The sequence below is a fragment of the Lepidochelys olivacea genome (genome assembly GCF_965140295.1).
Source record: "Lepidochelys olivacea isolate rLepOli2 genome assembly, chromosome: 10".
Classification (NCBI taxonomy): Eukaryota; Metazoa; Chordata; order Testudines; family Cheloniidae; genus Lepidochelys; species Lepidochelys olivacea.
The window spans coordinates 16,703,051-16,715,835 of record NC_140420.1 but is presented as its reverse complement, the minus strand read 5'-3'; the positions used below and the strand labels follow the sequence as shown (position 1 = coordinate 16,715,835).

General features: G+C 39.7%; 1 protein-coding gene across 3 annotated transcripts in view; it reads left to right on the top strand.

The window, feature by feature from the left end:
* Positions 1–4,932: 4,932 nt before the first annotated feature.
* LOC311527414 (putative short-chain dehydrogenase/reductase family 42E member 2) overlaps positions 4,933–12,785 on the top strand; it is a 37,427-nt gene continuing 29,574 nt past the window's right edge. For 2 of the 3 annotated variants that reach the window (XM_084641373.1, XM_084641372.1), the window contains exons 1-2: positions 4,933–4,994; positions 12,159–12,512. In XM_084641373.1, coding sequence (XP_084497499.1) covers positions 12,189–12,512 — 324 coding nt within the window. In that variant the 5' untranslated portion in view covers positions 4,933–4,994; positions 12,159–12,188. The remainder of the gene's footprint in view (positions 4,995–12,158; positions 12,513–12,785) is intronic. The other variant, XM_084641374.1, reaches the window with a different exon arrangement.

The window sequence follows — 12,785 nt, the reverse complement described above, 5'->3', positions numbered from 1 at the left end:
CTCTATTTAGTGGGCTAGGAGAGAGCTTCCTCTAGGAATAGGTTAATCCCTAATGCTTTATATTTACTTGCATAAACTCAGGTATAAGCTGTCTATTTATTTATATATTTCCTTGAACTATCCCTTTAAATCTCAAGTAGTAGGGAAAAAATGTCCTATACATCATATGATCAGCCCATATTCAATGTTGCATCATTTAAATTCATGGAAAACAGATCTCTGCTTTGATCCCCAGCTGTTAGAGTTGTGTGTATTCCCTGTCTGATGCTACCAGTTGACACAGATTTCATCTATTGCATCAACAGCGTTTTTCATCTTTCACAAATCTGACACACCCTAACTTTTCACCAAAAACATATCAGTGGATTTATAGACCAGCAGTGTTAAATCCACCCTTAGACATTGTAATTGCCTCTCTGAATTTCCCACAGAGTGGGTGTTAATATAGTTCTGGGAAAGATTTTAGCATGCGAGTTGCATATATCAAAATCTCTGAAACTGAACTTGCTCAGCTGCTGTTTTGCAATGTTTAAACAAGCTGACAAATTTTTGACATCCTGGTGTTACATTTTATGGACTGATAAAATCTTAGGACTTTCTTGCTGGCTTTTCTCCTGGTATTTTTGTGTGAACTGGGGAATGGTCATACATAGGGCTTCCTTGGATCTTGACTTACAGGGAGGGGACCAAGTCCAAACCCAAGAGCAGGGCTGGGACTCAATGCAGCAGCATTTCTCATTTTTCCTTTTGCTCTTACTGCTGTCAAAAACTAGCAGGGACTGTGGATGGGGGATGTGCCCGTCACTTCCCAAATACAGCATGAGGAACCCTTCAGTCACCTGGGACCCAAAACGGGGCAGATGAAGGATCTTAAAAAAGGTGGCCAAAAAACAGAGGGATAGGAGAAATGGGGTCAAAAATGGAAGGAGTCATGAGAGAGTGGGAGGGGAGAACAATAAGGCCAAGCAGATTGGGTATAGGGAAAGGGGTAGGTAAAAAGAGAGGGAAGAGAAGGAGAACGAAAAACCTGAGGAGATGTGGTAAAAAGTTGAGGAGAGCACAAACATGGGGGAGAGGGTGATAAAACAGGGAGAATGTGAAAGAAAAGAGATTGGAAATAAACATAGCTGGAGAGAGTGACAGAAATGGGGTTAGAAGAAAATTGCCAGGTAATGGGCAGACATAAATTGAAGGTTTAAGCCGCATAAGAGGGAAGCCGGGGGGGGAACAGAGCTGCAGGGCCCAGTGGGAATGAGAGTATGTGGCTGTCATAAGGATTCCCACATCACCAAATCCAAGCATTCAAAAATCATATCAGTGTCTCATCATAAATTTGGCTTAAAAAATAAGTAGACTTTTAAAAGAGAATAATTTACCCTTCTGTTTTTGTGAACATTTGGGGTTCACTCATGTCACACTTTCAAGCTTTCTCTGCATCTATGAGGGCTAGAAATGCTATTTTAAATGAAAGCTGGAATTCTTTAAGAAACACACCAAATATCACGAGGCTTGTGATGAAATTGCAAGAGCTCCCAATACTGGGGACCTGCTTCTTCTCTTGACTCAAGCCAAACACTAGCTCTGGCCCTATGCTTACAGGTAGGAAATCAATTAAAAGTATTTTCCAAATTACAAAAGGGCCGTCTTTTTATGTAAAAGCTCTTCGTGCTGTTTGTTAATTACACTAAATACTTCATCTTTGAAGCATAGACCCCAAGGACATTCGAGTAACATGAATTCTAGAAACCAAGTGTAAGATGCCCTAGCATACGCTTAGCTATCATATAATATGTTTTCACTTGACTTCAGTACAATCCTTTGATGTCTGAGGTTATTTGTAGAGCTGGTCAGCAACTAGCATTCCCAGTTCATGGAATTTGTTTTTGTTCCAAACTGGAATAAAACCTCCAATTTTGAAATTTCCTATGAAACAAAAAATTTTAGAAAAAACATTCAAGTCAATCAAAACATTGTTTCAATTTTTAACCTTTTTTATTTTCTTTTAACATTTTCATTTTTAAAAGTATTTTAATGTAAAAAGTGTGAGTCATTTTGAAACAAAAAACTAAATTGATTTATATGGTGAAAACATTCCATTCTGACCCACTGAAATGCTTTTAATTTTTTTTCTAAAAAATTGTCAAAATTTGCTGCAGAATGTTTCAATTTCAAGGAATCAGCATTTTCCAGGGGAAAAGCATTCCGTCAGACAATTTTCAACCAGGTCTAGTTGTCTGAGTTCTTATCCACCCACACATACAAACCCCTGCCTCCAAAAAATTAAAATAATTATTTGGTGGTTGCACCTATTAGACATTTTTCACAATAATTGAATTTTAATAAACTGGGTGTGTTGAAAGCGACTGTCATAAAAATTGTTGACTAGATCATGGAACACACATGAACAACAATCTCAAATATGATCCAAGTCCATTGTTTTTAAGTAATTAGTTTAAATTATTCTATAAAGTTTCAGTGCAATAAAATCACATATTTAATCCAATTTCTCTCACTTGTGGCTTTCATAATAAAGTAAATATGAACGAAGAATACCTTTTTAAACCTTTCTTCAATCAAAAAGAGAAAAAATGCTGTCTCTAGCTATTGGATTGCTATTGGAAGCTATGTCTACACTTAAAATGCTACAACAGCTAGCTGCCCCGCTATAGCGTTTCAGCGTAGACGCTTACTACAGCGATGGGAGGGGTACTCCTAGAGGTAAGATTCAGCCCACTTCCTCCTTTATCCCTCTTTGCCCTACCCTCTCAATGCTCTTTTCACTCACCTGCTGAAGGAGTATTGTGTCCACAGCCCCTGCTCTCTCACTGAGCCTGAGACATGGTGTGGGAATCCCGAAAATGCTTTGGACACTAAATGTGGCCTAATTGCCAAAGCGCGTGGCTCTTTCAGTTGCCATTAACATCACAGGGAGCTGAAGATGCTCGGCAGTTTTGGAAATCAGGTCCAATTTGTTTAGGAGCTTTGGGTATGTATTTTTGCAAACCCTGACCATAGGTAAAATGGAACTGAGCTAGGTGAAGATACTTTGTGAGGAACAGAAAAATGTGGAAAATAATGCCTACACACAACTGCTTGAACAGAAAAACCAAGAAAAATAGGTCATCCTTACGGAGCTAATGATTATATTCTGAAGTTAATTCCAGCATATACACTGAGACACTTCAGCCTTATTGCAGGCTAACTCACTCTCAAAAGTGAGGAGGCTTATTCACAGGCCTGAATTGCCAGGCACCTACAGCCAGTTCAGGCTGATGTGGGTGGTGAATTAACCCTGATCCACTCTCATAAAAAAACACCACCATTGTATAGATACACACTCCCCAGCCCCTGTCCCAGATCTGTAATAGCTAAGCCACCTTACCTGGCAGATGCTACATCTGTATCATCCAAATGACTTTTACCTAGTTTATCTGCACACCATCCTCACAGGAAAGAACAATAAATCAGAGCATGCAGTCATCCTCTCACTTGAGGCACCCCAGCTGCATGAACTCCACAAACTTCTCTGGAAACTTTCTCACTGGGGTGAATATTTAAAAAAATTCGGAGCAAATTTTGTAAGCTGAAAAAAATGCATTACCTGCTACATGGAATGACCCATCTCTCACTTTATAAATATACCTGAGTTTACAAACTCCATAAATGGGTTTTCATTTCTTTTTAATCAACATACAAGCCTAGTTTTGTGCTAAGATGTACCTAACTGGGTGTCATTTTAAGATCTCCTTGTCCACTGTTGGCTATTATTGGACTTAAATTGAAAAGACCAAATGTTCTTGGATACAGGACTCCTGAGTTAGATACCCTGCTTTACCACAGACTCCATGATCTTGGGCAGGTCACTTAAGCCGAAATTTGGCTTTAATTTCTCTATCTCAGTTTCCATTTTTGGAAAATGGGCATCAACTGATGCTTTGATACTTAATCAATTAGTACCTGAAAAAGCTCTTTAAAATCCTCTGAAAAAAGCTCTCATACAATCACTTAATCAAGTCCTAATGTAAAAGCATGTGGTCTTAGTTTAAGAATATCGCCTTTTCCCTGTGTGCCATGCACCAGTCTGCTGCTGCACTTCATTGATTCTATGTGCACAAAGGCCCCAATCCTGCAAATACTTAAGCACATGCATTAATTTAATCAATAAGACAACCTGTGTGCTTAAATTTAAGCACCTTTGTAAATGTTTGCAGTATTAGGGTTTGAGACTGTGTAAGTCGAGATGAAAGTGTTAAGGCATTTACAGCAACAAATTCTGATCTATAAAGATCTGAAGACTTTTTTTTTTTTTTTAACTAGCTACTGCCAGCTCCAGGAATTTTTCATTCATTCTTCACTGTGTATTAACTACATGCAAAACAGTGCTGCAAATCTAAGTACCCTGGGGAACAGTTAGTCTGTGTGTGTTAGATTAGATGAAACCAAAAAAGTCTCATTCAGTTGAGAGGAAGATATATTCTGTGAAGGGTTCATTTTAAAATACTTTTTCTCACTTTTTTTAAACGAGACTTTGTGTTTTTCAAAGGGGAATTTAAAATTCCCTATATTTTATTGTTCATAATTCTGCTGCATTCAAAATACACCCATATGAGACATAGCTTTGCTTGTACCATTTATATGTAGAGTTGCAATATAAATAATAACTTATACACTGTTGAGATCCACAGGCAGCATGAATATAACATTTACAACCTTGATTCAGTGAGACCTGTCCCTGTTTAAAAGAGGCTGACAGGCTGCTTCTGGGGAGGGGAGGGAAGTGAAATGAGCCCTGCCCTGGCCTGCAGCCAGATTCCAACTACAGGTTAAAGCATTTCTCTCTTCTGAAATTATGGGGCAATATAAAGAACCTGAGCACACTTGGGAACATCAACATGCTGTTCTACGGATTCCTGCTATCTTGGTGCTAATAAACATCCTCAGAAGAGAGTTTTCACCCTCACATTTACAAGGAAGAACTGGGACAACTGCTAACTGTAAGTAGTAAGGTACTTTATAGCTTTTCTGCATCTTTTGTGATCAGGATTGCAGTGGGGAAGCTAAAGATGAACCCACTATATTTAGACCTAGTTAGACATAATCCTGAGCATATTTACATTGATCATATACAAGTCTTGAGTGAATCTCTCAAAATAGCCTCTACAAATTGAGAAAAACAGAAAGAGGGATGTAATCAATAATGAAAACAAATTTCTGACTGGGATCTCCATATAGCACTTAAAATGCAGTGAGCATTTTCTAACACTGTCTGATGGTGATGAATGCACTGATGCCAAAAGTGGTTTTAAAAAGAGATTTTATGTAATATCCTGCTTGTGAAAGGAAGTTCCTTGAGGAACTGTTGCCCCTTTTGATCCAAGCAGCTAGTCAGAGTTTGGGGCTCTGAGGATGTTCCAACTGGGAGTAGAAATTGAGCAGCTGGGCAGTTCCTTAGCTGTAGCCTCCCCATGCAGAGCTGATCACACCATCTGTATGTACTGCAGCTGGGTGTGTCTCTACCTGTATGTGTGCTGAAGCCTGAGAGAGGGCTTGGCAGGCTGGTCACAGCAGTGCAGTATAAAGGGAACCCAAGCTGGTGACTCAGGGGAGCTCAGTGGTACCCCAGTTCCAGGTGGCACCCCAGGGGTAACCAATCTCACACACAACCTGCTCACAATACCCAGTTGAATTCCCACCCACCTGGTGCTAGCTTCTGGGCTCACTCTATTAAGCTTTGTTTGACGTGTGGCCACTTACAACTGACTTAAGGAGGACTCATTCACTCATCAGCTTAAAGAGGTTTTAACTTGTAACACCACCTCAAACCTCAGCTTTGTCGATCATCCCAATGAGGCCTAAAGTGGTGAAACATGATAACCCATCCCAAATAGAAAGAAAATAAATAATTTAACAAATTACAGCTGATACAAACTTAACTATTTACATATGTACAGTGTCTTTCTCTCAGGGTAGTTTCACACTATCAACATAAAAAAAATTATTCTTTGGGGCTTTTCTCTCCCTGGCTTTCCTTTCAGTGTTCTCCTGAGGCATGTCTATTGTTTCTGTGGAACTTGTTGGCTGTGACAGTTCCTGTCCATTCTGGTCAAGTGAGGGACTGGTTACCGTCACAACTTTCCCAGCATCAGTATCCACAGTCACATGCTCAGATTTGGAGGGCAGCCATGCTGAAATCCCTCCTCTGCTGATATCGCCTTACTTAGTCCTTATGGATAACTTTTTGTCCTGTGACAAAACAGCTGTATCCTGTGCACCTCTTTGTTTTTACTATTGTATAAGGTTCCTCCCCAGGTTTATTCAGCCTAGTGATTCTACTCTTCCTCCACCTAGTATTGTGTCTGTTTCCCCCATATTTGGAAGGGAGGATTAAGTTTGCTTTCAGGCCAGACTTGGGGATGGTCTACAGTAGAGAATTAGATCAACCCAGTTATGTCACTTAATGGTGTGAAACCCACCTGAGCAAAATAGTTAAGCCAGCCTAAGTCCCTGTGTAGACAGCACTAGGTCTGACTTAGCTACTGTTTCTTCAGAAGGTGAATTACTATGCCAAAGGGAAAAGTTTCAAGTGTAGACAAGCCCTAAGAGAAATAGGCTTGTGTGTCACCTCTCTGTCTGGGCAGAATGAATAGAATTGTTAAGAAACTGGTTGAAACGGACCCAGATCAATAAGGGGTCCTGAGAGACCATGTAAGCTCCAATGACTCATGAATCATCTCTCAACAGTGGGAGGTGCTGGCCAGGGTGCTTGGGAACTCAGTATGGCCCTGCCTGGAAACAACCAATAGACATGTCTAACAGGAAATAAAGTATGGGTTCTGGAAGAAGCTGTAGCTTTGACCAGGGCAGACTGGGAGGCTCCCAATAGGACTAAGTAATAACTAGACTATACCTGACAGGTGTATGTCTACCTGTTCTTAAATACCTCCAGTGATGAGATTCCACAATCTTTCTAGGCAATTTATTCCAGAGCTTAATTACCCTGACAGTTAGGAAGTTTTCTTGTCTGTTCTCAGGCTCTTCTGGATGGTCTCTCCCCCTACACCTGATCACCATACCCAGTCAAACCCCGCACCCAGATAGGGCTAGTTTCCCAGCCGACTCTATTAGGCTTTGTTTTAGGGGTGGCCCCTTATCTGTCTCTTTCAGTTGACTTAAATGGGAGAGACAAAGAAGATGAGGTAATATCTTTTATTGGCTCAACTTCTGTTGATGAGAGAGACGAGCTTTCGAGCTACACAGAGCTCTTCCTCTCTTAAATGGGAGAGTTATTCACACATCAGTTTAAAGAGGTTTTAATTCAACCCATAACAAGATTTCACTGAAGTTATAAAGAACCAACTTGCTGCCCTGAAATGAGATTGTTTGGAATATGTGGTAGGTTTGAAACTAAGGGCAGGTCTACACTTAAAATGCTGCACCAATGCAGCTGTAATGCTGTAGTGCTTAAGTGAAGACGCTCCTATGCCGACAGGAAAGCTTCTCCCATCAGTGCAGTTAATCCACCTCCCTGAGAGGCGGTAGCTATGTCAGCGGGAGAAGTTTTCCCATAGCGCTGTCTACAGGTGGAGCCTGGTAGGCATAACTATAGTACTCAGGGATATGGATTTTTCACACCCCTGAGAGAGGTAGTTATACCTATAATAGCGTAGTGTAGACCTGGCCTAACAGATCACCTGGCATGATATAACAACCCAGCTTTCGGTCTGTCCTTGTGGTAGGCAAAGGGAAAAGAAGAGTTTTACCCTGTTTAAAGTTATAAGCAGTGGTGAGCTGGAGCCGGTTTGCACTGGTTTGCGTGAACCGGTTGTTAAATTTTGAAGCTGGTTTAGAACCAGTTGTTAAAGGGGTGGGGAAGCTCAAGCAGGACGGACAGGATGTGGCCCACGGGACCGTCCTGTCCGTCCCGCCTGAGCTCTCGGCTGGGGAGGCTCCCATGTGAATTTTTACTGACCCGGCGACACTCCGAGACTTCGGCGGCGGGTCCTTCGCTCGCTCCGGGTCCTCAGCAGCATTTCGGCGGCGGGTCCTTCAGTGCCGCTGAAGACCCAGAGGGACTGAACAACATGCTGCTGAAGACCCAGAGCAAATGAAGGAACTGGTTCTTGAGCGTCTGGCAGCTCATCACTGGTTATAAGGTAGCTTATTTTCACAATGTACAAATCATGATAGTTCCCCTTTGGGGGGCAAGGGGACTATTTTCTTTTTCCTAATATTACTTTAGGAGTTTGGGTGGTTTTCAGTTTTGTCTCTATAATATCAGCACACTTTCTCATGATATCCTGGGTGTAAAATCACCATCCAGAGCTTAGAATTTGTACTCTGTTACACCAATGTTACACTGTTGTAACTCCATGGATTCCAGTGACGTGACACTGGTGTTCAGTTGGTGTAACAGAGTGGAAAATCTGCCACATGATTTCCTGGATTTTAAATTTAAAAAAAGATCTTGCCAACCAAAGGCATGACAAGTAAATGAGTCAAAGATAGCAGTAGTTTGTAACTTAACCTACTACAGACCAGATTCTCAAATGCATTCTGGTCTCTTTGCGCCATTCTATAAGCGCTGACTATACTGCAATTGGAGGCGTGACTCCAGTTCACAGAAAGTATGTATTCACGTTCCTAGCCCACGCTGAAGCCAGAGCCACTGCATTTTCACTGCTATTTTTAGTGAACTAGCTAGATTAAATCTAGCACTGGTATGCTTATGCAAGCTCCATAACACACCACTGCATGCAATATAGACCTACCCAGAGACAGCATACCCATTTTCTACATCGTGATTGGGAGGTGGCATGGCTGCAGCAATAACAGGGCAAGACCAACCCTGAATATCAGCAAGCCAGAGCAGATTCTGCAACATTCCCACCAAACCCCTCCAAGGTGACACTCGGCACAGCCTTTATTCATATCTCCGAGAATCATAAAGTGATGTAGAACACAGTTCTCCTCTCTCACTATTTTTACGCTGATGTAATTCAGCTGACTTTGATGGAGTTAGTCTGGATTTATATTTGGGTGAATGAGAGGAGAACCTTGCCTGTGACTTCTGGTGAGGTGAATAATCAAAACTAATGAAGTAGGTATTGATGCATGTAATGCAGAAGTCAATATTTACCTCAAGGGACAAGAAATCTTAATAATGCAGCCTTCCTTAAAATGTTTATTTTTTGTAATTGATATTACTACAGTATTTGCATACTAAAATATAGAGAATACCATGCTCATGTTTCCAATTTTGTCCTTGAAAACTAGATAACTTTTAAAAACTTTCACTGTATATTCCCTGAAACAAGAACTCAAGATATGTTATTAGGCTACTTGTCTGTCCATGTCCTCACCACCATGTTCCCTTCGCCTTTCATTCCTAGGAAAATACACATTGTTATTGTGCAAGGGCAAGGAATTTTCCACTTTATAAACTCTAGCACGTTAAATGAGAATGCATTGCACCATATTGTATTGGCTTTAATAATTTCAATTACAAATTTACAAGTGTCTCAGTAAGTTTGTTAGACACATTAGGGTTCACTCTCAGGCTTGGTCTACACTAGCAACTTCTGTCGATATAACTACATTGCTCAGAGGTGTAGAAAATCCGGACCCCGAGCGACAGAATTATACTGACCTAACACCCAATGTAATAGCATTATATCAAGGGGAGGGCTTCTTAAGTGAATTACTTACACCCCCCAGGAGAAGCTCTCCCATCAGCGTAGGTAGCATCTTCACTAAAGCACTACAGCATTGCAGCTACATTGATGCAGCTACATTTGATGCAGCTGCATGGCTGCAGCCTTTTAAGTAGACAAGCCCTCAGACTGAAGGATGAATACAAGCAACTCCAATAATAAAAAGAGTTAATACTTAGCACCTACAGCTATCTAGCATGGCACATTTCCAAGCCCTTAAACATCTAATACATCTTAACTCCTTATTTCTAATGAGATTTATCTGTTTATTGATGTGAGAATAGACTCTGTTTCAACATATTGGCATACAGGGTGGATAAAAATCGATAATTTTTTTGTTTAAATTGGATTTTTTTTATAAAATATTTTTTGAGGAAAAAACCTAGCTAAAGATAGTTTTAATTAAGATACATTATAGCTCAAAGGTATCTCATCATGGAATAGGGATTATAAATTCTAATTCTATAGTATGAGAAAATATATTCGTGTAATGTTTAAGAAACATTTTGTAAATGAGTTCCAATAGTTCATGGATTAGGGACCCAATCATATGGGGTTCAATAGGCTTCTGTATAGATTATTTAGGTTAATCTTTCTATCTACCCAATGGGACTCAGAGCTCAGTCTAGAAGATACCATCAGAGATGCTTAGTTTTGCAGTTCTCAGACTGTGGATTTGTGTCTCCAGAGGTAACATGCTTGTTAACAGCAAAAATGTTTTTAAATAAATAATATGTAGAGGTGAGAAATAACAGACCTCAACTCTATTGTCCCTCTGCAAATTTGTGTACACTGAGTCAATCCCTGACACCTCTCTAAAAGTACAAAGTTTCAGAAAGTTCAAAGAATAGAAGATTGTTAGGGGCAGAATAGATCTGGATAAGGAGAAGAAGTCTGGAGATAAATGTGAGAAGAGAGGGACATATGCTTGTCTTCTTAAAATATTATATGTTTGCTGTTGAAGAAAAAAATCCAGAATACTTAACATCGTTTTAGTAAAATAAAACAATTTAAATGTCTGTCTGGTGGTGGTCTCCTCCTAATACAGCATGGCAAGAAAATCCACCAAATATTAATGATTAACTTGTTGAACAGGAGATAGTTCACCTCCGAATGACTTCATAAATATCTGCTTCAATTACCTTTGGTAAATGAAATAACCAAACAATCATTCATTTTCTGATAAAGCTGTAAACTAATCTGAAAAGTTTTCAGAATAAATCACTGATTAAAAATGTATAGTGTGTACCTTCTAAAAATGAAACCTACATCTAAGTTGTGAAAAATATGTATTAAGGTTATAACTACCAACAAGAATGCACTTTTATGTAGAAATTCATGATTAAATCGAGTCTTCCTGACTAATTATTTAAATCATGATTTAAATCAAATCCACCCTGTTGGCATGACTTTATTCTTAATTTTTACACTGTGTGTGTGTGGTAGGGAAGAAGCATAATGAAAGTGCTTGTCAAAGAAGCTGGGTGGGTAACTGGAGATAAATAAGGTGCCCGAGGCTGACTTAATGTGCTCTAACTTGCAAGTGTAGACAAGGCCTCTGTTAGTGTCGCCTCAGAACAGGCACAGCACAAGCAACAATGCAAACCTCCTGTGCCTGCACCATAATCTGGAGAGACCACCCTAGAAGTAACGGAATTCGTGTAATCTCCTTGCCCATTCAGTTGTGTTGTATCAACCAGGCAAGGTACTAACAATCTTCAACAGGACTTTATTTTCAAAGTGGAAACCTCTTTACCAAGCTGCTGCTGCACCCTCTGTAGCTTTCTCCCAGCCTCTCAACTCCTCCCCTGTCCTTCCTGTTTCTGGTCCTTTCAGACTCCCAACAGCCGGTGCTCCCAATTCTAATAATTACAAGCAACATCTAAACACCACAAGTTGTCATTCTGCTGAGGCTGCAAAGGTGTCAAGTGCAGTGGTGAATTTTATAATGAGAACAGATGCTAACAGAAACTGGACAGAGATTCCCTAAACTCATTTGCACAGGCAGTCATTAGATTATAACAACTTTTAATTATTATTTTTATTATTATTAACAGTAAATTTTCCACATAATGGAAAAAAGTGATATATACAAGCAGTTTGGGACATTCTGTTATAGTCTTTTTGTCTTGATCACATATAAACTCATCCATTTTTTTTCTTGTATGCTATACTAATATTTATATAGGACATCAATATATGCAAATATTGTGAACCTTTTCAGGGTACAAAAGTTCCAATAAACTAATTTTTAAAATATTTTATAACTGATAAGCTGTTGGGCAACATTTGCAGAATGCCAGCATTTCTTTTCATTTCACATGAAATTTGTGATGAAAAAGAAAATGACTAACACTGAACATATCAATGAGCATTTATATTGGTTATTCTTTATACTGGGAAATTCTGCAACTAGTATTATGATTTATCTTTATGCCTTCTAAACAGGTTAGATAAAGAAAATCTTTGCAGTCATGAATGGAGTTTTGTAACCTGAAACTTAGTGGAATTATCTGCATGCCAGATCTCTCTGAAGGAATTTTCAAAATGGTCTCTCAATCTGTAGACATGATACAAACCAGTGCTGATGGGGTACTGCCCCACTGGAACCAATCATCAGACGGCAGACTGAATGAACAAGCTGGACCTCATCTTAAAAGCACAAAGGCATTGGTGACCGGAGGTGGAGGCTACTTTGGATACAACCTGGGGTGTGCTCTCACCAAATTAGGAATCACTGTTGTTCTTTTTGATATACAAAAGCCTAAATGGGAAGTTCCTAATGGAGCCATATATTTCCAGGTATGGTAAAATTACATTTTAACAACAATCAAATTTAAATGAATTGTTCTACTCTTGTGTACAACAGCAAGTTGTCATCTCAGCAGTTTTCATGGAACACAGAACTGTCATAAGTCATGTCAAAGACCTCATTAGAAAATATGTGCAAGATTTTCAGCTGGTGTAAATCAGTGTAGTTCCATCAAAATTAATGGAACACGGCCAGATTACACCATCTGAGGATCAGGCTGTCAGAATCCACTAAACAATTTTTTCCCACATTTTAATTAAAAA